The sequence below is a fragment of the Pecten maximus genome, chromosome 10 (genome assembly GCF_902652985.1).
Source record: "Pecten maximus chromosome 10, xPecMax1.1, whole genome shotgun sequence".
Taxonomy (NCBI): domain Eukaryota; kingdom Metazoa; phylum Mollusca; class Bivalvia; order Pectinida; family Pectinidae; genus Pecten; species Pecten maximus.
The window spans coordinates 40,135,912-40,160,980 of record NC_047024.1 but is presented as its reverse complement, the minus strand read 5'-3'; the positions used below and the strand labels follow the sequence as shown (position 1 = coordinate 40,160,980).

The following is a 25,069-nucleotide window of genomic DNA, read 5'->3' as shown; positions in this document are numbered from 1 at the left end:
CATGATATTGTTATGACAGACAGACGAGTCACAGAAAGATGTATAGCCAGTAGAGTTGGCATTTCTCAGGAAAGAGTTAATTTTATTCTGACCCAGGACCTTGCAAAATGAGAAAGCTTTCAGCCCGATGGGTACCAAGACTTCCGACAGTTAATCAGAAGAACACCAGGCGCACATTATCACGTGCTAATCGTAACCTTTTTGAGGAAGATCATGCCAACTTTCTTCAGAGATTTGTCACATGGGTCCAGCATTTTACCCCAGAGGTCAAACAACAATCGAAACAATGGAAGCACCCTGGCTCTCCCCCGCCAAAGAAAGCAAAGACTGCTCCTATTAGTACGATCTCTTTCAAAGATGAATCATTGGTTTCGAGAGATTCATGTCGACTATGGTACTCATCATTATTTCAAAAGAAATTTTCCAATCTCTTGTGTGATGTAAAGTTCAAATAGTCCATTTTTGATGATATGCCCTATGGTTTCGCTGTCACAAATTTCACTACTGGTTTCTTATAGTTCGAAGTACAGGGGCTTGACACGATTTTCCAAATGATGGTCCATATACATACATGTATTAGACACTATATAGGCCAATGCATGTATATATATTGACCATCATTTGGAAAATCGTGTCAAGCCCCTGTGGTTGGAAGGTAACCGGGTAGTGACAAGATGGTGGCTACAAACATTTAATATATTGTAATAAATTAATAACTTGGTAGAGTTGACCATAACATCAGAACCGTATGAAACAATTCCATGAACTGCAATGCTATTTTACAACGACTGCTCTATTCATTTGAAATACTTATAGCGCCTGTAAAAATATATCATGAAAATTGTTTTATCAGTTTTGAACCAACCCTGACGGATGTCTGAAGGCAGATCCCTCACCAAAGAAAAGGTTTTTTTTTCATGTGACAACAAACTTTCAGTTGTTTTGATATGTTTATTTACACAAAATATAAATATGTATGTAGATCAGTATCCTAAAAAAAATGTAATATGTGACGTCACTTATTGTACAATAGATAGGATCATAGACTATTGTTCGTCAAAAGTTTCACAAAAACACAACTGACACTCTGCTGCCAAGTTAAAATTTCATTCGAAATTTCATGATGATGATGATGATTATAAGGAGAATCGTCTGACTGAAAAGTTTGGTGAAGAATATCTGTTGGTCCAACTGATGACAAATTTTCTAAGAAAACATAATTTTACTGTCACCAAGTATCATTAGTGTTGATATTACTGCATCATGATTCATTGAGAAAATTAATTAAATTTTATTTCATCTACAAAAAAGTTGTCTCTACATGTCATCTAGTAAATCGTCAATATCCACATTATCAGATGATCTGTTTGACCGGCCAGAATTCGACTTCCTCACGCTCGATCTCTTGTTAGGTGCCGGAACTGTTACTGAAATATCAAAAGGATGATGACTTCAGTATTTATCACGAATATCATTTTGTTCATGTGATAAAATTAACATACATGTATTTAAAACTTTTAACATTAACAGCACTCCATGGTATACCTACATAAGCTCATCAAATTCCAAGACTTTTCCAGGACTCTCTGTCATTTTTCAATGATTTTCCAAGATGTTTCGAACAAAACAATAAACTTTTGGTAAAATTAATATAGTTATGTAACATACCAATGTAGTACAAAGTTCATTTATGTCTTGATTGTCATCATATTAACAATTTTGTAATAGTTCGATCATTAAAACGTTTAATTTGAAACATGTAATAATCGTAAGGATACTTACGAACTATCTGAATTGACTCTCGGCAGGACCGGTTTAGATGGAGTCTGTTTTTTATTCCCTCCTGGCGGTCGTCTAGGCCTGAACAGAAAGAAAATGTGATACAAAAATAATTCCTCTGGCACCATTTATCTTGACACATAGATAGCACAACATGGCATATTGATGATTATTACCCAGATGATAAACATGGAAGAGGCCCAAACGGCCTATGTCTTTCACAATTTTCATTTGAAGTAGGATTACAAATATTTTTACATTTTGGTATAATAAAATTATTTCCCTAGATGTACAGAACCTTAAATCCGCAACTTACCTTCTGACGACTTTAGACTTGACGGTATCGATACTCTCGTCTAGTACTAATCCATCATCATCCTCTGTTTTACTTGGTTTAGCACCTTTCTTTCTCGTTCGTCTCGAAGGGGAGGGTGTCTGAATATTAATTTGTATCTCATATTATAATTTAGTACAAAAATGTATCTGTTTCTTTTGTTTGTGATTGTGTAAGAATACTGCTTCGAAAGATGACTGAATATATAACACGATATATATATAGTGAGGTATAATTCATAGTTTGAGGTCCAGTCTATAAAACGTAATGGAAACTAGTTTGAGATTCTGTTTATCATTAAAATTGGAACCTTCCTAAGTATTTCATCAAATTTTAAAAACAAATTAAAGGTAAGTCACAATGATTTTTTTTTTTGCATTTTAGAAATCCTAGTTGATCATTACTAATCACAAGAATTATAAATGATAATTAAATTGGTGACCTGAACTATTGTTCAAATCTAACAGTGCAAATCCTGATAAATATCTAATGCACTACATACAGTGCAGGAAAACTTATTGCCTTAACAGAGAACAGTGTGTCTAGTACATTTTTATAATGTTTTCCATTTTGTTGCGATACATTAATAATCTAATCAGTTGTTGAAGTTATAGATCTATAAAAGTTAGATTTAGGTTCAGATTTAGTTTCAATGTATCACCAATATGACTTAATAATTTCAAAATATATATATAAAAAAAAAAAAAAAAGACAACTCACCAGGTTTTCATCTGATGTATCTCCCTCACTGCAATGACAGGACGACATATTATAAGGTCTATACTCTACTGACACAGGAAGTCATATTGATACTCAGTTATGAGGGGGGAATATTTATATCTACTGTACAGTGGAATGTATGATATCTAGATTTATACGGCAATGTTATGATACATGTATTAACTTTCTAAAAAGGTTGTACAAAAGACAAACAAGATATTATCACCTTTTAAAAAACGTCATTGTTAGATACACTTATGCTGAATTATTTTTAAAAAAATGCATCATGTATTTTTTCATCCTTATTGATTATTAGTGATACTCAAGGCCTGAAAAGTGTTGATACCTGGCAGGAAACGGAGGAAATTTAAAAAAAAAACCTAGAAAATGTCTGTATGCCTCCAATGCCACCTGACACCCCAAAACACAGTTCCTGATATTAGCTACATGTAGTTACTTTACATCGGGAAAGGACCCGAAGGGATGGAACGGACATGGGTAACACTATATCCCCCCATTTAATGGTGGGGCATAAAAACAAAAAAGTTAAAAAAAAAAGTGTATTCAAAGGACATTTAATGACATCCAGAGTTGAAATCTATAAATGGAGATTTTCAATTTCCTTAAGGAGAGTAGTTATAGAGATAGGCTCTGCCTGGTGTCCAATCCTACTGACAACTTTTTTCTGTCAATAAAATTTGTTGAAATTGAACACATCAGTCATTTAGGGATACATGTAAAATGAAACATAAAAATATCTGAAGAGGAATTACGGTAAGTATAGAAGACATGTAAAATTTCCATCACCTTTCATCTGATGCTTTTCTCTTGCGAGCAGCTGTTGCGTTGGATGTTGTTTTCCTTGTCCCTGAGGTACTGGCTGAGGGTTCTTCTTCACTGTCTGTTGAAGGCAAAATATAACTGTTTTTACATTCCAAATAAGCCCATGGCTGATAAAAAAGCCCTCCCATATCGATTGCAGTTAGTCAAAAATGTTGCTCTACACGGTTTCATTGTCCTGTAACAGGCCCAACCCCTACATTGTAGTTTGAGTTAGAAGTATATATCTTGCCTTGTAGTAGCTGGTGACTACCTCACTTAACAACATACAGGAGGCCCATCACATGCTATCCAGAGAACACAACCACAGCAGCACAGACAGGCTTGATTGACAGCTTCCCAAGAAACACAAACCGACACAGGTAGTGAGCATCGAACCATTCACCTCGGATCTCCACCTGAGATATCAATGGCGGGCACTCTAACTAACTAAGCTATTGTGGCCCCTCTCAATGGATCGGAGATGGAGTTCAGCTAAACAAACTACATATACCAGTATACTAATCTTTACATAATTTGGCAATTCAGTTAAATTGTTGAAATTGATCAAATCAAACAAGAATTCTACAAAAGCAAATGGAAGTGCCACCTGAACAGTCGACAATCGAGAGATGTTCTTATTCGTATTGCCTTAACACTTATATTCTATTAGATGTTAGGGTATAAATTCATGTTGCATTTAAACTTGTAATGATTTTTTACCTGAAACAACAGGAGTGGGAGCTCCATTTTCTACTGCAAAAGAAAATTTGGCACACATTACTCATAATACTGGATAGATAAAAGTAAAATAAAACTAAAACCAGAGGGATCTTGGCGCCCACCATTGAATGATCTTTATAGGTTCCATGTCAGATTGATCTTTTCCCTACTTTTCCCTTCCTCTAAGTCTTACTAATCTGTGTAAATTCAGAAACAGCCCTCTAGTACTTTTCAAACAAGGGGAACCTATATATAAAATTTAAGATTTAGCGATAATGGCTGTCTGTCAGCCATGTTGTTTTCGGATTGGTCCCAAAATGCAACACCAGGGACCAAGGGGAACCTATATATGAAATTTGAGAAAGATCCCTTCAGTACCTTCTGTAAAATAGCGATAACAAACTTCAATTGTCAAAATCCAAGATGGCTGCCTGTCAGCCAGGTGGTTTTCTGACTGGTCTCAAAATCCAATATGCATAACTAGGCATAGAGGGCAACCTACAAATGAAATTTGAGAAAGATCCCTTCAGTACCTTCTGTAAACAAGAGATCCCAGAGGGATCTTGGCGCCCACCATTGAATGATCTTCATAGGTTCCATGTCAGATTGATCTTTTCTCTACTTTTCCCTTCATTTTACTAATCTGTGCAAATTGAGACATCCCTCCAGTACTTTTCAAACAAGGGAATCCTAGCTATATAAGAAATTTGAGATTTAACAATAATGGCTGTTTGTTTGCCAGGTTGTTTTCAGGACAGACTGGTCCAAAAATGCAATACAAGGGACCAAGGGGAACCTACTTATGAAATTTGAGAAAGATCCATTCAGTACTTTGAGAAATAGAGATAACAAACTTCAATTGTCAAAATCCAAGATGGCGGTCTGTCGGCCATATTGTTTTCCAATTGATCTCAAAATGCAATAAGCATAACGAGGCACCAAGGGGAACCTCCATATGAAATTTGAGAAAGATCCCTTCAGTACTTTCTCAGAAATAGCGATAACAAACTTCAATTGTCAAAATCCAAGATGGCTGCCTGTCAGCCATGTTATTTTCAGATTGGTCTCAAAATGCAATATGCATAACTAGGCACCAAGGGAAACTTACATATGAAATTTGAGAAAGATCCCTTTAATACTTTCTCAGAAATAGTGATAACAAACTTCAATTGTCAAAATCCAAGATGGCTGCCTTTCGGCCATGTTGTTTTCAGATTGGTCTCAAAACGCAATATGCATAACTAAGCACCAAGGGAAACTTACATATGAAATTTGAGAAAGATCCCTTAAATACTTTCTCAGAAATAGCGATAACAAACTTCAATTGTCAAAATCCAAGATGGCTGCCTGTCGGCCATGTTGTTTTCAGATTGGTCTCAAAACGCAATATGCATAACTAGGCACCAAGGGAAACCTACATCTGCAATTTCAGAAAGATCCATCCAGTACATTCTCAGAAATAGCGATAACAAACTTCAATTGTCAAAATCCAAGATGGCTGCCTGTCGGCCATGTTGTTTTCGGATTGGTCTCAAAACGCAATATGCATAACTAGGCACCAAGGAAAACCTACATCTGCAATTTCAGAAAGATCCCTTCATTACTTTCTCAGAAATAGTGATAACAAACTTCAATTGTCAAAATCCAAGATGGCTGCCTGTCGGCCATGTTGTTTTCAGATTGGTCTCAAATCGCAATATGCATAACTAGGCACCAAGGGGAACCTACATGTGAAATTTGAGAAAGATCCCTTCAGTACTTTCTCAGAAATAGCGATAACAAACTTCAATTGTCAAAATCCAAGATGGCTGCCTATCGGCCATGTTGTTTTCGGATTAGTCTCAAAACGCTATATGCATAACTAGGCACCAAGGGGAACCTTCATATGAAATTTCAGAAAGATCCCTTCAGCACTTTCTCAGAAATAGCGATAACAAACTTCAATTGTCAAAATCCAAGATGGCTGCCTGTCGGCCATGTTGTTTACCGATTGGTCTCAAAACGCAATATGCATAACTAGGCACCAAGGGGAACCTTCATATGAAATTTGAGAAAGATCCCTTCAGTACTTTCTCAGAAATAGCGATAACAAACTTCAATTGTCAAAATCCAAGATGGCTGCCTGTCGGCCATGTTGTTTTCCGATTGGTCTCAAAATGCAATATGCATAACTAGGCACCAAGGGGAACCTACATCTGAAATTTCAGAAAGATCCATTCAGTACTTTCTGAGAAATAGTGATAACAAACTTCAATTGTCAAAATCCAAGATGGCTGCCTTTCGGCCATGTTGTTTTCAGATTGGTCTCAAAACGCAATATGCATAACTAAGCACCAAGGGAAACTTACATATGAAATTTGAGAAAGATCCCTTAAATACTTTCTCAGAAATAGCGATAACAAACTTCAATTGTCAAAATCCAAGATGGCTGCCTGTCGGCCATGTTGTTTTCAGATTGGTCTCAAACGCAATATGCATAACTAGGCACCAAGGAAAACCTACATCTGCAATTTCAGAAAGATCCCTTCATTACTTTCTCAGAAATAGTGATAACAAACTTCAATTGTCAAAATCCAAGATGGCTGCCTGTCGGCCATGTTGTTTTCAGATTGGTCTCAAATCGCAATATGCATAACTAGGCACCAAGGGGAACCTACATGTGAAATTTGAGAAAGATCCCTTCAGTACTTTCTCAGAAATAGCGATAACAAACTTCAATTGTCAAAATCCAAGATGGCTGCCTATCGGCCATGTTGTTTTCGGATTAGTCTCAAAACGCTATATGCATAACTAGGCACCAAGGGGAACCTTCATATGAAATTTCAGAAAGATCCCTTCAGCACTTTCTCAGAAATAGCGATAACAAACTTCAATTGTCAAAATCCAAGATGGCTGCCTGTCGGCCATGTTGTTTACCGATTGGTCTCAAAACGCAATATGCATAACTAGGCACCAAGGGGAACCTTCATATGAAATTTGAGAAAGATCCCTTCAGTACTTTCTCAGAATAGCGATAACAAACTTCAATTGTCAAAATCCAAGATGGCTGCCTGTCGGCCATGTTGTTTTCCGATTGGTCTCAAAATGCAATATGCATAACTAGGCACCAAGGGGAACCTACATCTGAAATTTCAGAAAGATCCATTCAGTACTTTCTGAGAAATAGCGATAACAAGAATTGTTTACGGACGGACGGACGGACGGACGGACGGACGGACGACGGACCACGGACGCAGGGCGATTTGAATAGCCCACCATCTGATGATGGTGGGCTAAAAAGCGATAACAAACTTCAATTATCAAAATCCAAGATGGCTGCCTGTCAGCCAGGTTGTTTTCTGACTGGTCTCAAAATCCAATATGCATAACTAGGCACCAAGGGGAACCTATATATGAAATTTGAGAAAGATCCCTTCAGTCCTTTCTGAGAAATAGAGATAACAAACTTCAATTGTCAAAATCCAAGATGGCTGCCTGTCGGCCATGTTGTTTTCCGATTGGTCTCAAAATGCAACATGCATAACTAGGCATCGAGGGGAACCTACATATGAAATTTGAGAAAGATCCCTTCATTGCTTTCTCAGAAATAGCAATAACAAACTTCAATTGTCAAAATCCAAGATGGCTGCCTGTCGGCCATGTTGTTTTCCGATAGGTCTCAAAATGCGATATGCATAACTAGGCACCAAGGGGAACCTATATATGAAATTTGAGAAAGATCCTTTCAGTCCTTTCTGAGAAATAGAGATAACAAACTTCAATTGTCAAAATCCAAGATGGCTGCCTGTCAGCCATGTTGTTTTCCTATAAGTCCCAAAATGCGATATGCATAACTAGGCACCAAGGGGAACCTACATATGGAATTTGAGAAAGATCCCTTCAGTACTTCCTGAGAAATAGCGATAACAAACTTCAATTATCAAAATCCAAGATGGCTGCCTGTCGGCCATGTTGTCTTCCGATTGGTCTCAAAATGCAATATGCATAACTAAGTACCAAGGGGAGCCTACATATGAAATCTGAGAAAGATCCCTTCAGTACTTTCTCAGAAATAGCGATAACAAACTTCAATTGTCAAAATCCAAGATGGCTGCCTGTCGGCCATGTTGTTTTCTGATAGGTCTCAAAATGCGATATGCATAACTAGGCACCATGGGGAACCTATATATGAAATTTGAGAAAGATCCCTTCAATTCTTTCTGAGAAATAGAGATAGCAAACTTCAATTGTCAAAATCCAAGATGGCTGCCTGTCGGCCATGTTGTTTTTGGATTGGTCTCAAAATCCAATATGCATAACTAGGCACCAAGGGGAACCTACATATGAAATTTGAGAAAGATCCCTTCAGTACTTCCTGAGAAATAGCGATAACAATCTTCAATTGTCAAAATCCAAGATGGCTGCCTGTCGGCCATGTTGTTTCCCGATTGGTCTCAAAATGCGATATGCATAACTAGGCACCAAGGGGAACCTACATATGAAATTTGAGAAAGATCCCTTCAGTACTTTATGAGAAATAGCGATAACAAACTTCAATTGTCAAAATCCAAGATGGCTGCCTGTCGGCCATGTTGTTTTCTGATAGGTCTCAAAATGCGATATGCATAACTAGGCACCAAGGGGAACTTACATATGGAATTTGAGAAAGATCCCTTCAGTACTTTCTGAGAAATAGCGATAACAAACTTCAATTGTCAAAATCCAAGATGGCTGCCTGTCGGCCATGTTGTTTTCTGATAGGTCTCAAAATGCGATATGCATAACTAGGCACCAAGGGGAACTTACATATGGAATTTGAGAAAGATCCCTTCAGTACTTTCTGAGAAATAGCGATAACAAACTTCAATTGTCAAAATCCAAGATGGCTGCCTGTCGGCCATGTTGTTTTCTGATAGGTCTCAAAATGCGATATGCATAACTAGGCACCAAGGGGAACTTACATATGGAATTTGAGAAAGATCCCTTCAGTACTTTCTGAGAAATAGCGATAACAAGAATTGTTTACGGACGGACGGACGGACGACGGACCACGGACGCAGGGCGATTTGAATAGCCCACCATCTGATGATGGTGGGCTAATAACATGAGGATAAATAAAATTATAACTTATTAGAATCATTGTCTTATTTACTTGTACAGCTGTTTTTCCATTCCACAAAGACCTCATTTAAGTATATCTGTAGGTGAAATAGTTAAACCCTTTCACCCCTACTGACCATATTGAATTTCAAATGATGATCGTATGGAAGAGTCCACTTAACTTTCTAAGGGTTGAAAGGGTTCAGCAACATTAAGCCATGTCTAGATGTTTTTTGCTTAAAAAAAATGCCATAGTTGTCAAAAGGTTTTTAAACACAATCAATCTATTAGTTTCCAAAATATTATAGGATTTCGCTGACATGACAATTTAATATACTTTAAAATATAAAAAAGAAATATAAACATTTCAAATCCCTTATACAGTATTCCATGCATATAATTGCATGTAATTCTGTTTTTATAATATGTGTTTACTAATTGGGTGATAAAATCAACTTACTTTGATCTTTCAGCCTCTGAATCTTCTCCTTTTTAGCATTCAGCACCGCAACAAACTGTTAACAAGATATTAAAATGAAAAAGAATGTAGAAAAATTGTTTGATGAATATTCAATCGTTTTGATAAAAATGTAGCGTGGTTCTATCAACATCACACATTTGACACCCGTTCCTACTGTACACAGGTCTAAATACCATATACATGTATAACCTAATAAATGTGCTGTAGACTTACAAAAACACAAAAGGAGTGCTTAATAAAAAGATGTACAGGAAAAGTTTCCATGTGAAATCTGGAAGGATTTAAAAACATTTTTTTTTTTTTTTATTTACCATGCATATTTGAATATTATTATGTACATGTAGTAAAAACAATCCAGGGATTGGTTTGGTTTGTTTTTGTTTAACGTCCTATTAACAGCCAGGGTAATTTAAGGACGTGCCAGGTTTTGGCGGTGGAGGATAGCCAGAGTACCAGGAGAAAAACCACCAGCCTACAGTCAGTACCTGTCAACTGCCCCACGTAGGTTTCGAACTCGCAACCCAGAGGTGGAGGGCTAGTGTTGAAGTGTCAGGACACCTTAACCACTCGGCCACCATGGCCCCTTCCAGGGTCTTTGTTTAAAGATTACAGATTATATAAGCAGGTCAGTAAAATAAGGAACTTTTATTTATTGAATAAGTGCGCCCTTCCTCTTTTCTTGAAGAAAGCTGAGGGTGCACTTAATACTGCAGGTGCCCTTATTAGGATGAAGATGGTATTTATCTTCCTTTTAATTTGTTGTAAAATGCACCTCTGTATCTACTGTAGAAGACATTCGTATTGTGTGGACCCTTTTAAAGAATAGTTCCCCAGTATTTCGATGTTTGTTTGTGGAATTATCACCCAGTGAACAGTCATTTGGAGGCAGGCTCCCCATGTAGTAGCTGGTGGCTACCTCATTAAACAATATACAAGAGGCCAACACCTGGGTAGCAGTCAGTGTATAATGAGGCGGATTACAATTGTAGTAGCTGGTGGCTACCTCACTGAACTCCATACAAAAGGCCCACACCCGACCAGAACGCAGTGTCTATGTGTTGCCCCCTTGGCATATCACAGAAAAAATCATATGGAGACCCGGATGGGTCATTGGCGGATGGGTCATTGGTCGTATCAGGCTTTAGTAATACTGGTTTGGTTTGGTTTGGTTTATTTTGTTTAACGTCCTATTAACAGACTCCCATGCGTGCGACATGCATGCGTTTGGTGAGTGTGTTTTGGGAGGCTGCGGTATGTTCGTGTTAGTCTCCTTGTGATAGGCCGGAACTTTTGCCGATTTATAGTGCTACCTCACTGAAGCATACTGCCGAAGACACACAGCATCACACCCCACCAGGTCACATTATACTGACAACGGGCGAACCAGTCGTTCCACTTCAAATATGCTGAGCGCTAAGCAGGAGTAGCAACTACCATTTTTAAAGACTCTGGTATGTTTCGGCCAGGGGACAGAACCCAAAGCCTTCCTCACAGGGGCAAACGCTCAACTTAAGGCCAAAAGTGAGGCATTGTCAAGGGAGACATTAGGAAGTAGAAAGTTGTTAAGAAAGAAGAGAAAAGATAAGATCCCAAGTTTAGTCGCCTCTTACGATCATGCAATGGGGGCAGCAGGTACAATTCTTACGCCCTACCTGCAGGGCAGACCTCTGTTTGAGGATCATTTATGATGTAAAGTGTTGCTACATGTACCTTGGAGTATAAGTCCTTTTCCATGTCTTCTTTCGCCACAACACATTTCTCCAGTCTCTAAAAATCAAACACATTATGTTATCGAATTGTGTTTGTAATTACAATGTATCGTAAAATGTTGCTCTACAAATATTTTGCCCTTTATCATACAGTGAAAACACATTATGATATGCACCACTGTCAATATCACCCCCTCTTTACTTGGTCAAATTATCAAGATTAAATATTTCCTCATTTTTCAATTACTTTTAATAAAAATATATCACATGTGTTTGGAAACCAAAAATTTGGAAAAAATGATGTTTAAGAGTAGTTTTAAAATCGAAATATAGATGTTTTTCCTAGCATCCTGCGAGATGCGAATTTCCATTGAATATTCCGCAATATTTTTTGACAGTTCTAGTTAATATCATATTGAAAGGCTACTTTCTTTTGAGTGCTGTGTAGTTTCTCAACTCTAACGGATAGATATAATTAGCCTTTCTATATTGATGTCAACTAGAACTGTCAAAGCTACTGTAAACCAATGGCTAACTTCAGTATACAGTTTGTACATGTATATAAAACAAAGATGAGAAGTAGCAAGTTGATAGTTACAAGTTTATCATATTGGATCTGCTGTTGATAGTGCAAAAAAAATATATCCATGATGGAAAATCAAATAAGTTTCTTGATTAAAATCATAGAAAATCATAGAAATATACAATTTCTTCATAAAAAATGAAAAAAGTATGGAGGAAAATGGGCAGAGCAAGGTCATTACACATTTCACTGTTTCTTCTTTATTATTACACTATTTGACCAAAGGGCAGCAAGAGTTATTGGCCTTTATTCCACAAGCCATGTATTTATAATGACCTCACTACCAAAACAGGCAAAATTTCATTCTGCAAAAAAAATGTATGAGCCCTGGAAAGTATCTGCAAATGAAAACCTGCATAGACATCTACATATTGTCCCTGACATTACTTTCTCCAACAAATAGTTTCATTGAAAATGGTTGGCATGTTTAGGAAGAGTTCAGCAAGTTTGGTAAGAGATCAATGTCCAGATAATCTTTTTAGACAGACAGAAAAATGGACAGATATAAGCTAATGCCAATATGATACCATTGTGATTTTGTTGTAGGGGATTAATAACTGGTTTAATCTGGTAGAAAATTAGTGTACAGTTATTATCCAATTGTTATCTATTATCAGCAAATAAAAAACAAGAGTAAATATGAATCTCTTGTATGTAGAATATAAATCTCCTGTATGTATAATATAAATCTCCTGTATGTAGAATATAAATCTCCTGTATGTATAATATAAATCTCCTGCATGTATAATATAAATCTCCTGTATGTATGTATAATATAAATCTCCTGTATGTATGTATAATATAAATCTCCTGTATGTATAATATAAATCTCCTGTATGTATGTATAATATAAATCTCCTGTATGTATGTATAATATAAATCTCCTGTATGTATAATATAAATCTCCTGTATGTATGTATAATATAAATCTCCTGTATGTATGTATAATATGTATAAAATAAATCCCCTGTATGTATAATATAAATCTCCTGTATGTATAATATAAATCTCCTGTAATTATATAAGTATAATATAAATCCCCTATATGTATAATATAAATCTCCTGTATGTATAATATAAATCCCCTGTATGTATAATATAAATCTCCTGTATGTATAATATAAATCCCCTGTATGTATAATATAAATCTACTGTATGTATAATATAAATCTCCTGTATGTATAATATAAATCTCCTGTATGTATAATTGACCTTACCTTTAAAGCATTAACACGCTCCTGTGCTAAGTTTTCATTTTCTATATTCAGTGTTCGAATCTGGTCTTTAAACTCGACAGTTTGGTCGATACAGTACTGGAATATTTGTGCTACAACATCTTTGCTCTTCTCCTCGTTACATGGTTTAAGAGACGTTGTACCCAGCAGAAACTATTAAAGTAAGAAGTCACAGTGTCAATCTCTTGCTTCAATAGGAAGAATTTTAAGCATATTGTACATATTTGGAACTGAAAATCTGCATAAAATTCATTAAATAAATATCAAAGACAAGAGATCTCAGAAGGATCTTGGCACCCACTTTCAAGAAAGGGTATTTAGGGAGACACCAACAGTCAGGGTCATATAAAGTATGGGTATTTAGGGAGCCACCAACAGTCAGGGTCATATTGAGTAAGGTTGTTTAGGGAGACACCAACAGTCAGGGTAATATTGAGTATGGGTGTTTAGGGAGACACCAACAGTCAGACACATACTGAGTATGGGTGTTTAGGGAGACACCAACAGTCGGGCTCATATTGAGTATGGCTGTTTAGGGAGACACCAACAGTCAGGGTCATATTGAATATGGGTGTTTAGGGAGACACCAACAGTCAGTGTCATATTGAGCATGGATGTTTAAGGAGACATCAACAGTCAGGGTCATATTGAGAATTGGTGTTTAGGGAGACACCAACAGTCAGGGTCATATTGAGCATGGGTGTTTAAGGAGACACCAACAGTCAGACACCATTATTGTAGTATGGGTGTTTAGGGAGACACCCAACAGTCTGGCTCATATTGAGTACGGCTCTGTTTAGGGAGGACACCAACAGTCCAGGGTCCATATTGAATATGGTGTGTTTTAGGGAGACACCAACGTCCGGGTCATATTGAGCCTGGGTGTTAAGGAGACACCAACAGTCCAGTGTCAAGAGTATGGTGTGTTTAGGAGACACCAACAGTCAGGGTCATATTGAGCATGGATGTTAAGGAGACACCAGCAGTCAGGGTCATATTGAGCATGGGTGTTTAAGGAGACACCAACAGTCTGGCTCATATTGAGTATGGATGTTTAAGGAGACACCAACAGTCAGGGTCATATTGAGCATGGGTGTTTAGGGAGACGACAACAGTCAGGTTCGTATTGAGTATGGGAGTTTAGGGAGACACCAACAGTCAGGGTCATATTGAGTACGGCTGTTTAGGGAGACACCAACAGTCGGGGTCATATTGAATATGGGTGTTTAGGGAGACACCAACAGTCAGGGTCATATTGAGGATGGGTGAATAGGGAGAAGTCAACAGTCATGGTCATATTAAGTAAGGGTGTTTAGGGAGACACCAACAGTCAGGGTCATATTGAATATGGGTGTTTGGGGAGACACCTACAGTCAGACACATATTGAGTATGGGTGTTTAGGGAGACACCAACAGTCATGGTCATATTGAGAATTGGTGTTTAGGGAGACACCTACAGTCAGGGTCATATTGAGAATTGGTGTTTAGGGAGACACCAACATTCAGGGTCATATTGAGTATGGGTGTTTAGGGAGACACCAACAGTCAGACACATATTGAGTATGGGTGTTTAGGGAGACACCAACAGTCAGGGTCATATTGAATATGGGTGTTTAGGGAGACAACAACAGTCAGGCTCATATTGAGTACAGCTGTTTAGGGAGACACTAACAGTCAGGGTCATATTGAATATGAGTGTTTAGGGAGACAACAACAGTCAGGCTCATATTGAGTACGGCTGTTTAGGGAGACACCAACAGTCAGACACATATTGAGTATGGGTGTTTAGGGAGACACCAACAGTCGGGCTCATATTGAGTACGGCTGTTTAGGGAGACACCAACAGTCAGGGTCATATTGAATATGGGTGTTTAGGGAGACACCAACAGTCAGGGTCATATTGAGGATGGGTGTTTAGGGAGACACCAACAGTCAGGGTCATATTGAGTATAGGTGTTTAGGGAGACACCAACAGTCGGGCTCATATTGAGTACGGGTGTTTAGGGAGACACCAACAGTCAGGGTCAAATTGAGTGTGGGTGTTTAGGGAGACAACAACAGTCAGGGTCATATTGAGGATGGGTGTTTAGGGAGACACCTACAGTCAGGGTCATATTGAGGATGGGTGTTTAGGGAGACACCTACAGTCAGGGTCATATATTGAGGATGGGTGTTTAGGGAGACACCAACAGTCAGGGTCATATTGAGTATAGGTGTTTAGGGAGACACCAACAGTCTGGCTCATATTGAGTATGGGTGTTTAGGGAGACACCAACAGTCAGGGTCATATTGAGCATGGGTGTTTAGGGAGACACCAACAGGCAGGGTCATATTGAGCATGGGTGTTTAAGGAGACACCAACAGTCAGGGTCAAAGAGTATGGGTGTTTAGGGAGACACCAACAGTCAGGGTCATATTGAGCATGGGTGTTTAAGGAGACACCAACAGTCAGGGTTATATTGAGCATGGGTGCTTAGGGAGACACCTACAGTCAGGGTCATATTAAGGATAGTGTCCAGGGAGATATTGACAACCAGGATGATGTGAGGATGGGTGTCTAGGGGGAAGCTGACATCCTGGTTTTTATCAGACATCAACATTGTACAAGTCTAGGGAATACTTAGGGGGCAAAAAAATGTAATTTCTAATGGTGATCATAGGTCAGGGCAGCTGTTTATCATTCAGGTGTCTAATTTCTGGATTCTCACACACAAAATATTCATACCGCTATTTCTTTTGATGGCACATTTCTTTTCCATGAGAGTTCAACTGAATTGGCCAGATTTTTAAGTGTGAATCGATACTCATTATCATTAGTAGCCTCCCCAGTGAAAGCTTCCACAGTTTGTCGTTGATACTCCTGAAGATATTTGTTACTTTTCTTTGTTGGATCACCAAAGTTGATCTGAGTCACTGAAAATTTAAAAAAAAATATTTGATCAAATTACATGAAATACAGAGAAATATCAATTAAACTAATTAAGTGTTATTTTATAATAAAGTGAAAAAAAAACTAAATTTTTACAGCCAAACATCAAATAAAACATACATTTACATTACACAAATCATTGTATTTTTGTTTATAACAATAAACATTTTGTTTTGTATTATAATTATGAAATCACATATTTTCTACAACTATATATCCTACCAGTAATTTTTATTTTTAACAGTTTTACTGTTGACAGTATTTTAATTTCCACTAAATAATGTATCAGGATAGGGAACATGTAATGACGAGACCCGGACTCGAACCCAGGACCTCCAAACTCTAGGACATTTAAACCGTTTGAGCTACTTGGCATACAGCATTCAGCCCAGTCCAGTTCTGCTACACTTCTCCGTCCTTCAACAAAGTCCTCGACCCCGAAGACACACACGAGACCCTATACCACCTATGTGGGTATCTATTTGGGTGCCATATGTAACAGGAGAGGGAAAATGCAACGACCAGACCAGGACTCAAATCCGGAACCTCCGAACTCTAGATGGACGCTCAATTCATTTGAGCTGACTTGCCACTATATAATTATATACATATAGATTGGGCCCAAAAAGTTAAATTACTGGATCATTATTACCTTGTCCTCTCCAGACTTTGAGTCCATCACAGAGAGTCAATTTAAATTTACAATCAGGTTGATCTTCATCTGTCAAAGTTGTCAACAGAAAGACTTGTTTATCTTCATTTAGGTCGAGCTTGATAAATGCCTTCCTCTCCATCTTGAAAAAAAAAAATCAATGAAAAATAAAAAAAAAATACTCATAATTTATTTAGTCATTTAGAGGGAAATATAGGACTGCACATTTGAACTTTAGATGTGGTACTGGATAATGATCGAGCACATTTTGTTTAGAATATCTGGACATAATTTTATGAACACTGGTGGTAATATATCAATGGTATGCACGTCAATTGGGTGTATGTGAAGTTTAGTATTAATCATGCACACCTGTTAGTCTACCTTTACCGAAAATACTGCAGCTGAAGGTCCTGTCAAAACCCGGTCTCCAAACTGCCTAAACTCCTTGCAATGTAAACAGAAAGTGGTGGTGCTTAACAGGAAGTTGTCTTCTAATGCTAAATTTAAAACTTGCAAGTAGAAAATGCGGAAAAAATGAAAATGGACTGAGAATAACCCCTATCAGCTCCATAACTATAACCACACATTGCATTTAGTTTTTTTTTTTTTGTAATTAACACTTTAATTTTAGGAACGAATGATAAAACAAACAGATAATCAATAAACAGTTTTTGAGACGATCTGATGAAGGAACATTCTAATATCAGGAATGTGACGCATCTTGTCCAGTTTGCCGGAAACTGAACAAAAATGAAACAACAAAAAGGATTGGGCAGATCATGGACGAAGATAGCTTTTTCTCTAGATTTTCTACATACATTACTCTTTACTACCTTGGCAACGACGCAGATTGAAAAAAATTAAAAAAAAAAACAATAACGTCCCCGTATTAATCGGAAAGCTAAATCCGGACATTAGGAAAGCCCATAACTAAGAAAGATGGCCGCCGCCTTGTTGAAGTCGACGCCTGAGTTTCTCCTGGCCCGCTTCCCTTTCATCAATGCACTATCACTTTTAATGTTGCTAGCAGAGCGGGCACAGCATGAAACGTAAGTCTGGGTTTATCTCAGTTGCAAACGTTGAAAGGTTTACGTATAATCGACATATATATATATAAACATTTTCTCTCGTCTAACGAACAGACCGACTAACGATGTCGATGGGTACGGACCGGGATATGGTCCGCGTGATTTCGTGTACGCCGCACCCGGTCCCGGACCCGATCCCCGTACCAGGATTATTGTTATTATTTTTTTTCTCAACAGCGACTTAATGAGTAAATCTCATTTTTTCTTTTAAATCCTTTAAATCTTGAATATTATTTGAAAAACCTTTAAACAAAGAGGAAGGAATTCCGCAATATGGGAAAGAAATGTAAACAAAATAAAAATTTGATTTGGTAGCGTGCGTTTCATTGAATTTTGCTTCCTTAGCTGCATTTCAATTAAGCCGCAAGGCTTACATGTATATTACATTCTGTAACTCGGAGTTGCCGCACTGTCTTTACTATATAAAATGAAGCCATTCACCGATACATCTTTTAGCTGTAAGATATACATGTATGTAATCTAAAGGATTTTCCTCCAGAGATTCCAAACCTGTGGTCCCATATGCATTACATGTACCATATGAACTGTGAGTTTGTATTTTGTGTTTAGTCTCTGTAGCTGCGATAATGTAGCTCTGGACGACGGACAGACAATTTCCGATAGATGGTTGTTTTTATTTGTATTTTATTTCGGATTTTAATGTGTTACATTTGTGGGAAGGGAAGCGAGTTAAAGATCAATTAATAGGGACATGCTAAATTGTTATGTAAACCCATACAATTACCGGTCACACAGCAGGTGGGCGGTGCTACGGGATTACTTTGTCAGATCTCAGGGATGGTAGATCTAGACATGAAATGGCCTGGACAGTGAAGTGATCACCGAAGGCTGGATTCAATATCAAAATACTATGATATACACTCCTCCGATCGCAGTAAAATTTTGCACGATGTTAGATAAAGCTATAATCTCTGTTATAGAAAAAATAATCAAAAAATATAAATTTACGACTTCCTGGGCATGAAAAAATCGTCCTAGACACTTGAGAGCTGACCTCAGCCAGCTGAATACAGGGTAACTTCATCGTAACTTCGTTTAGATTTAATGCTAAAGTTTAGTATTATGCACTCGTCCGAGCGAGGTGGAATTTTGCACGATGTTAGATAAAGGTATAATCTGTATGTTACAGAAAAAATAATTAAAAAATATAAATTAACGAATTCCTGGGTGTGAAAAATATGCCCAGGACACTCAAGTGCACGCTGCACTGCAACTTCAGTGCTGCATTTCCATATTATGCAATCATTTGATCGAGGAGAAATTTTGCATGGTGTTAGATAAAGGTTAAAACAATTATCAAAAAATATTAATTAACAAATTCCTGGGTGGGCAATATGTCCCTGGACACTCCCTGGTCACTCATTACATTTAGGTACGTAAAAAATACACCGCCGAAGAGCAGTGTGGTATAAATGTTCGTTAACTAGTCTCTGTGGTAATTTTGTAGTTGCCAAACAGAAATTTTATAAAGAATTGTTGCTAAAATGTATGGAAGTACGTATGTATTGTAGTGACCAGGCCAAGGAATCACGAACCCAGGACCTCCCGCTTGGTAGGGGAGCGTTCTAACCATTGTGCCAAAAGTCCAGTCGTTTAACTCGAGAGCCAAACGCTGCCCAATTTTTATTTTTACCACATTCCTCCTTGTCTTCATTTAGAGGTCCTTTCATCTCTCTTTGAGATCATACTACCCCTTTCGACTTCGACTTTGTTGTGACCGGACCGGGAATCGAACCCGGGACCTCCTGCTTGCATTGGTAGGCGAGCGTTCTAACCATTGTGCCAAAAGTCTGAACGTTAGACCTGAGGGTATAACGCTGCCTAATTTTACCACAGTATACTGTATTATTTTAAATTTAATACCAAGGCCCATGGTTCAGTTACATTCTTTGAATCTCCAAACTCATTTTATTGACTATTCACTGCTATGTTATAATCACTCTAAAGTACACATTGTTATATTTGCTCTGTATCGTTACAGCCAGCCTCCCATGCATCCTAACCTGATATACGCCAATATCGCAGTGTTCCTCATAAGTGGATTCCTGATGTCTGGAAAAGTGATGAAGAAAGAACTATCATTAGTGTGCGCAGGACAAATGATTTACTTCGCCTTCAACATGTACACCAACACACACCTCCACTACTCACAGTGGCAAAGGGTATGTCTTTTTTTCTTTGTTATAATACTTTGACCTTAGACCCTTTGACCTTAACCAATGACCTCTATCTCATCATCTAATCATGTATATATGTAAAACTTGATTTAAAGAAACAATGGTTTAAAAAAAAAAGAGGTTCATGAGATATCTAATTTTTTTTTTTTTTTAAGTTTTATGTCATAATTTTTATTTCACATGCTGTTGTATTGTAATGATGTGTATTGCTAATTCCAGATACGTATGGGCATTCGGCATTTAGGATGTGCAGGGATGTTCATATTGTACTCTCATCTTCAAGACAGAATGACATCCGGCCATCTACGCAGACTAGGGGAGATAACTGTTGGAATAACACTCATTGGACTTACCTACATTCTCAACAACAGTGCCGAAGACAAACGTGCCTTTCTCACCCACATAGTCGGCGGCGACTGGAGTAGATACTTTTATACGCTCATCATCGCATGTGCAGCCATGAGTTTTTTCTCTGGTTATTTCCTTCGAGATATGTCTATTTCTATGATAATTCTATTGACATTATCCACACTGTTTGTGGACTGTGACTTCACATTTTGGGTGGACAGACGTGGAATGCATTATTGGAATCAAATCCGAATTGTGCTGGACGATATATTCCTTATCTTGGGCTTTGCAATGGTGACAATACGATTTGATAATATTGTGAAAACGAAAAACGATTGATATTAACAGAAAATTAATTCATTACTCAAATATTGCTCTGATTATGATATAATGTATATGATTATTATTATTACCACATGTTTTTCTTGGATTTTAAATAGTTTAATGGTAAATATTAAAGAAAACATAATACCAGAACTTACATGTGATTCAGCAAATCCATTTCATTGACTTTAATTTGATCAAATACAAAGTACAAAACAATTTGTTTTTTATTGTGTGTTATGACAATTGTTAAAGATCTGTTTCTATCAGGTACATATGTATCAAATTAAAACCTGATCATTCAATATTATAAAAACGACAATAAGAAAATCAAGTAACAGCAGATGGACCAGGGTTAACTCCCCTGACTGGTGGTAAAAAATGATCTGTGACTAAGGATTTAATATGTTGTCTAGAAAAATGCAGAAATTAAATTTATATATTTATAAATGTTTTGTTATATTGATAAATGTTTTGATATATTGATAAATGTTTTGATACATTGATAAATATATTGATAAATGTTTTGATATATTGATAAAGTTTTTGATATATTGAAAAATGTTAATATAATCACTTTATAGGATCTCGGCCAGTTTTCATTTCATATGGGATTTTATAGAATGAGTCTTTCATTTTTTGAGGCTTAAATATTAGAACTTAAAGACAAATTTGATAAATAATTATTTACTGTATAATATATAATTTTGTATAATCTCATACAAAATGAAAACCAATTAAGGATTTCTTAAATCAAATACACAACAAAAACATACATTTAGAAGTTTAAATGTTGAGGACAAAATCAATGGGAGGCATCCATTTAATTGTTCCATGTCCATATTATGATATAACGTTACAATCGATCTCTGGAGCACAGTCATTGAAACACGCTCCAGAGTACATGTATATTACACAAATGAAATACACACAAATATGGCAGAATTCACTAGATAGTGTGATCAATAAATTAAATACACAATAAGAAGTATACACAACCGAAGAAAGAAAGTACAACGAGCTTGATCGGAAGAACGCTTGTTTTGGATCTCTTCATACCTTAAGCTTTCAGTCAAGGGGAGTTATCCCTGATGGTGATCTGTCAAAACTCAAGTCAGAGGCCAGGGAATTAACCAATGTCCCTGTGAGGGATAAGTCCGGATTATTAGTCAGGGGGAGTTAACTCTGGTCCCTGTTGGGGATAACTCCTGACTATTAGTCTGAGAGAGTTAACTCTGGTCCATGTAGGGGATAAGTTCAGACTATTAGTCAGGGGAGTTAACCCTGGTCTCTGTGGGGGTAAGTCCAGATTAATAGTCAGGTGAAGTTAACCATGGTGCCTGTGGGGGATTAGTCCCTACTACCATTCAGAAAGTGTTAGCTCTGGTCCCTGCAGGGGATATGTCCGGAATATTAGTCAAGGGGAGTTAACTCTGGTCCCTGTTGGGGATAACTCCTGACTATTAGTCGGAGAGAGTTAACTCTGGTCCATGTAGGGGATAAGTTCAGACTATTAGTCAGGGGAGTTAACCCTGGTCTCTGTTTGTGATAAGTCCTGACTCTTAGGCGGGGGAAGTTAACCCTGTCCCTGTGGGGGTAAGTCCAGATTAATAGTCAGGTGAAGTTAACCATGGTGCCTGTGGGGGATTAGTCCCTACTACCATTCAGAAAGTGTTAGCTCTGGTCCCTGCAGGGGATATGTCCGGAATATTAGTCAAGGGGAGTTAACTCTGGTCCATGTAGAGGATCAGTCCCTACCACGAGTCAGGGGAGTTAACTCTGGTCAATGAAGGGGATCACTCCCTACCACCAGTCAGGGGAGTTAATTCTGGTCCATGTAGGGGATCAGTCCCTACCACCAGTCAGGGGAGCTAACTCTGGTCCATGTATGGGATCAGTCCCTACCACCAGTCAGGGGAGCTAACTCTGGTCCATGTATGGGATCAGTCCCTACCACCAGTCAGGGGGAGTTAACTCTTGTCCATGTAGGGGATCAGTCCCTACCACCAGTCAGGGGAGTTAACTCTGGTCCATGTAGGGAATCAGTCCCTACCCCCAGTCAGGGGACTTAACTCTCGTCAATGTAAGGGATCAGTCCCTACCACCAGTCAGGGGGAGTTAACTCTGGTCCATATAGGGGATCAGTCCCTACCACCAATCAGGGGAGTTAACTCTGGTCCATGTAGGGGATCAGTCCCTACCACCAGTCAGGGGAGTTAACTCTGGTCCATGTAGGGGATCAGTCCCTACCACCAGTCAGGGGAGTTAACTCTGGTCCAGGTAGGGGATCAGTCCCTACCACCAGTCAGGGGAATTAACTCTGGTCCATGTAAGGGATCAGTCCCTACCACCAGTCCAGGGGAGTTAACTCTGGTCCATGTAGGGGATCAGTCCCTACCACCAGTCAGGGGAATTAACTCTGGTCCATGTAGGGGATCAGTCCCTACCACCAGTCAGGGGAGTTAACCCTGGTCCATGTAGGTGATCAGTCCCTACCACCAGTCAGGGAGAGTTAACTCTGGTCCATGTAGGGGAACAGTCCCTACCACCAGTCCAGGGGTGTTAACTCTGGTCAATGTAGGGGAACAGTCCCTACCACCAGTCCAGGGGTGTTAACTCTGGTCCATGTAGGTGATCAGTCCCTACCACTAGTCAGGGGAGTTAACTCTGGTCAATGTAGGGGATCAGTCCCTACCACCAGTCCAGGGGAGTTAACTCTGGTCCATGTAGGGGAACAGTCCCTACCACCAGTCCAGGGGAGTTAACTCTGGTCCATGTAGGGGATCAGTCCCTACCACCAGTCAGGGGAGTTAACTCTGGTCAATGAAGTGGATCACTCCCTACCACCAGTCAGGGGGAGTTAATTCTGGTCCATGTAGGGGATCAGTCCCTACCACCAGTCAGGGGGAATTAACTCTGGTCCATGTAGGGGATCAGTCCCTACCACCAGTCAGGGGAGTTAACTCTGGTCAATGTAGGGGATCAGTCCCTACCACCAGTCAGGGGAGTTAACTCTGGTCAATGTAGGGGATCAGTCCCTACTACCAGTCAGGGGGAGTTACTCTTGTCCATGTAGGGGATCAGTCCCTACCACCAGTCAGGGGGAGTTAACTCTTGTCCAGGTAGGGGATCAGTCCCTACCACCAGTCAGGGGAAGTTAACTCTGGTCCATGTAGGGGATCAGTCCCTACCACCAGTCAGGGGAGTTAACTCTGGTCCATGTAGGAGATCAGTCCCTACCACCAGTCAGGGGAGTTAACTCTGGTCCATGTAGGGGATCAGTCCCTACCACCAGTCAGGAGGAGTAAACTTTGGTCCATGTAGGGGATTAGTCCCTACCACCAGTCAGGGGGAGTTAACTCTTGTCCATGTAGGGGATCAGTCCCTACCACCAGTCAGGGGAGTTAACTCTGGTCCATGTAGGGGAACAGTCCCTACCACCAGTCAGGGGAGTTAACTCTGGTCCATGTAGGGGATCAGTCCCTACCACCAGTCAGGGGGAGTTATCCCTGGTCCATGTAGGGGATCAGTCCCTACCACCAGTCAGGGGAGTTAACTCTGGTCAATGAAGGGGATCACTCCCTACCACCAGTCAGGGGAGTTAATTCTGGTCCATGTAGGGGATCAGTCCCTACCACCAGTCAGGGGAGTTAACTCTGGTCCATGTAGGGGATCAGTCCCTACCACCAGTCAGGGGGAGTTATCCCTGGTCCATGTAGGGGATCAGTCCCAACCACCAGTCAGGGGAGTTAACTCTGGTCAATGAAGGGGATCACTCCCTACCACCAGTCAGGGGAGCTAACTCTGGCCCATGTATGGGATCAGTCCTTACCACTAGTCAGGGGAGTTAATTCTGGTCCATGTAGGGGATCAGTCCCTACCACCAGTCAGGGGAGTTAACTCTGGTCCATGTAGGGGATCACTCCCTACCACCAGTCAGGGGAGTTAACTCTGGTCAATGTAGGGGATCAGTCCCTACCACCAGTCCAGGGGTGTTAACTCTGGTCAATGTAGGGGATCAGTCCCTACCACCAGTCAGGGGAGTTAACTCTGGTCAATGTAGGG

At 39.0% G+C, this 25,069-nt stretch overlaps 2 protein-coding genes across 2 annotated transcripts; one reads left to right on the top strand and one right to left on the bottom strand.

Moving 5' to 3' along the window:
* Positions 1 to 937: 937 nt before the first annotated feature.
* On the bottom strand, positions 938 to 17,576 carry LOC117336485 (DNA repair protein XRCC4-like). The gene is made up of 12 exons (XM_033897034.1): positions 17,428 to 17,576; positions 17,044 to 17,185; positions 16,188 to 16,375; positions 13,445 to 13,615; positions 11,646 to 11,702; positions 9,915 to 9,969; positions 4,376 to 4,408; positions 3,641 to 3,734; positions 2,834 to 2,861; positions 2,096 to 2,214; positions 1,783 to 1,860; positions 938 to 1,427 (listed from the first exon to the last, which is right to left on the bottom strand). Exons 2-12 carry the CDS (start codon positions 17,183 to 17,185, stop codon positions 1,409 to 1,411), a joined length of 984 nt encoding a protein of 327 aa, XP_033752925.1. The 5' UTR covers positions 17,428 to 17,576; the 3' UTR covers positions 938 to 1,408.
* Positions 17,577 to 17,961: 385 nt separating this feature from the next.
* On the top strand, positions 17,962 to 21,223 carry LOC117336484 (transmembrane protein 101-like). The gene is made up of 3 exons (XM_033897032.1): positions 17,962 to 18,095; positions 20,137 to 20,317; positions 20,552 to 21,223. Exons 1-3 carry the CDS (start codon positions 17,986 to 17,988, stop codon positions 21,017 to 21,019), a joined length of 759 nt encoding a protein of 252 aa, XP_033752923.1. The 5' UTR covers positions 17,962 to 17,985; the 3' UTR covers positions 21,020 to 21,223.
* Positions 21,224 to 25,069: the final 3,846 nt, after the last annotated feature.

Excerpts from the sequence above, each read along its gene's own strand:
- LOC117336485 (XM_033897034.1), bottom strand. The coding sequence starts at position 17,185 with ATGGAGAGGAAGGCATTTATCAAGCTCGACCTAAATGAAGATAAACAA. Across the intron at positions 9,970-11,645 it reads AAAAGGACTTATACTCCAAG|TTTGTTGCGGTGCTGAATGC; the intron begins GTACATGTAGCA and ends TCTTGTTAACAG. Across the intron at positions 4,409-9,914 it reads TCAGAGGCTGAAAGATCAAA|TAGAAAATGGAGCTCCCACT; the intron begins GTAAGTTGATTT and ends TTTCTTTTGCAG.
- LOC117336484 (XM_033897032.1), top strand. The coding sequence starts at position 17,986 with ATGGCCGCCGCCTTGTTGAAGTCGACGCCTGAGTTTCTCCTGGCCCGC. Across the intron at positions 18,096-20,136 it reads GAGCGGGCACAGCATGAAAC|CCAGCCTCCCATGCATCCTA; the intron begins GTAAGTCTGGGT and ends GTATCGTTACAG. Across the intron at positions 20,318-20,551 it reads ACTACTCACAGTGGCAAAGG|ATACGTATGGGCATTCGGCA; the intron begins GTATGTCTTTTT and ends TGCTAATTCCAG.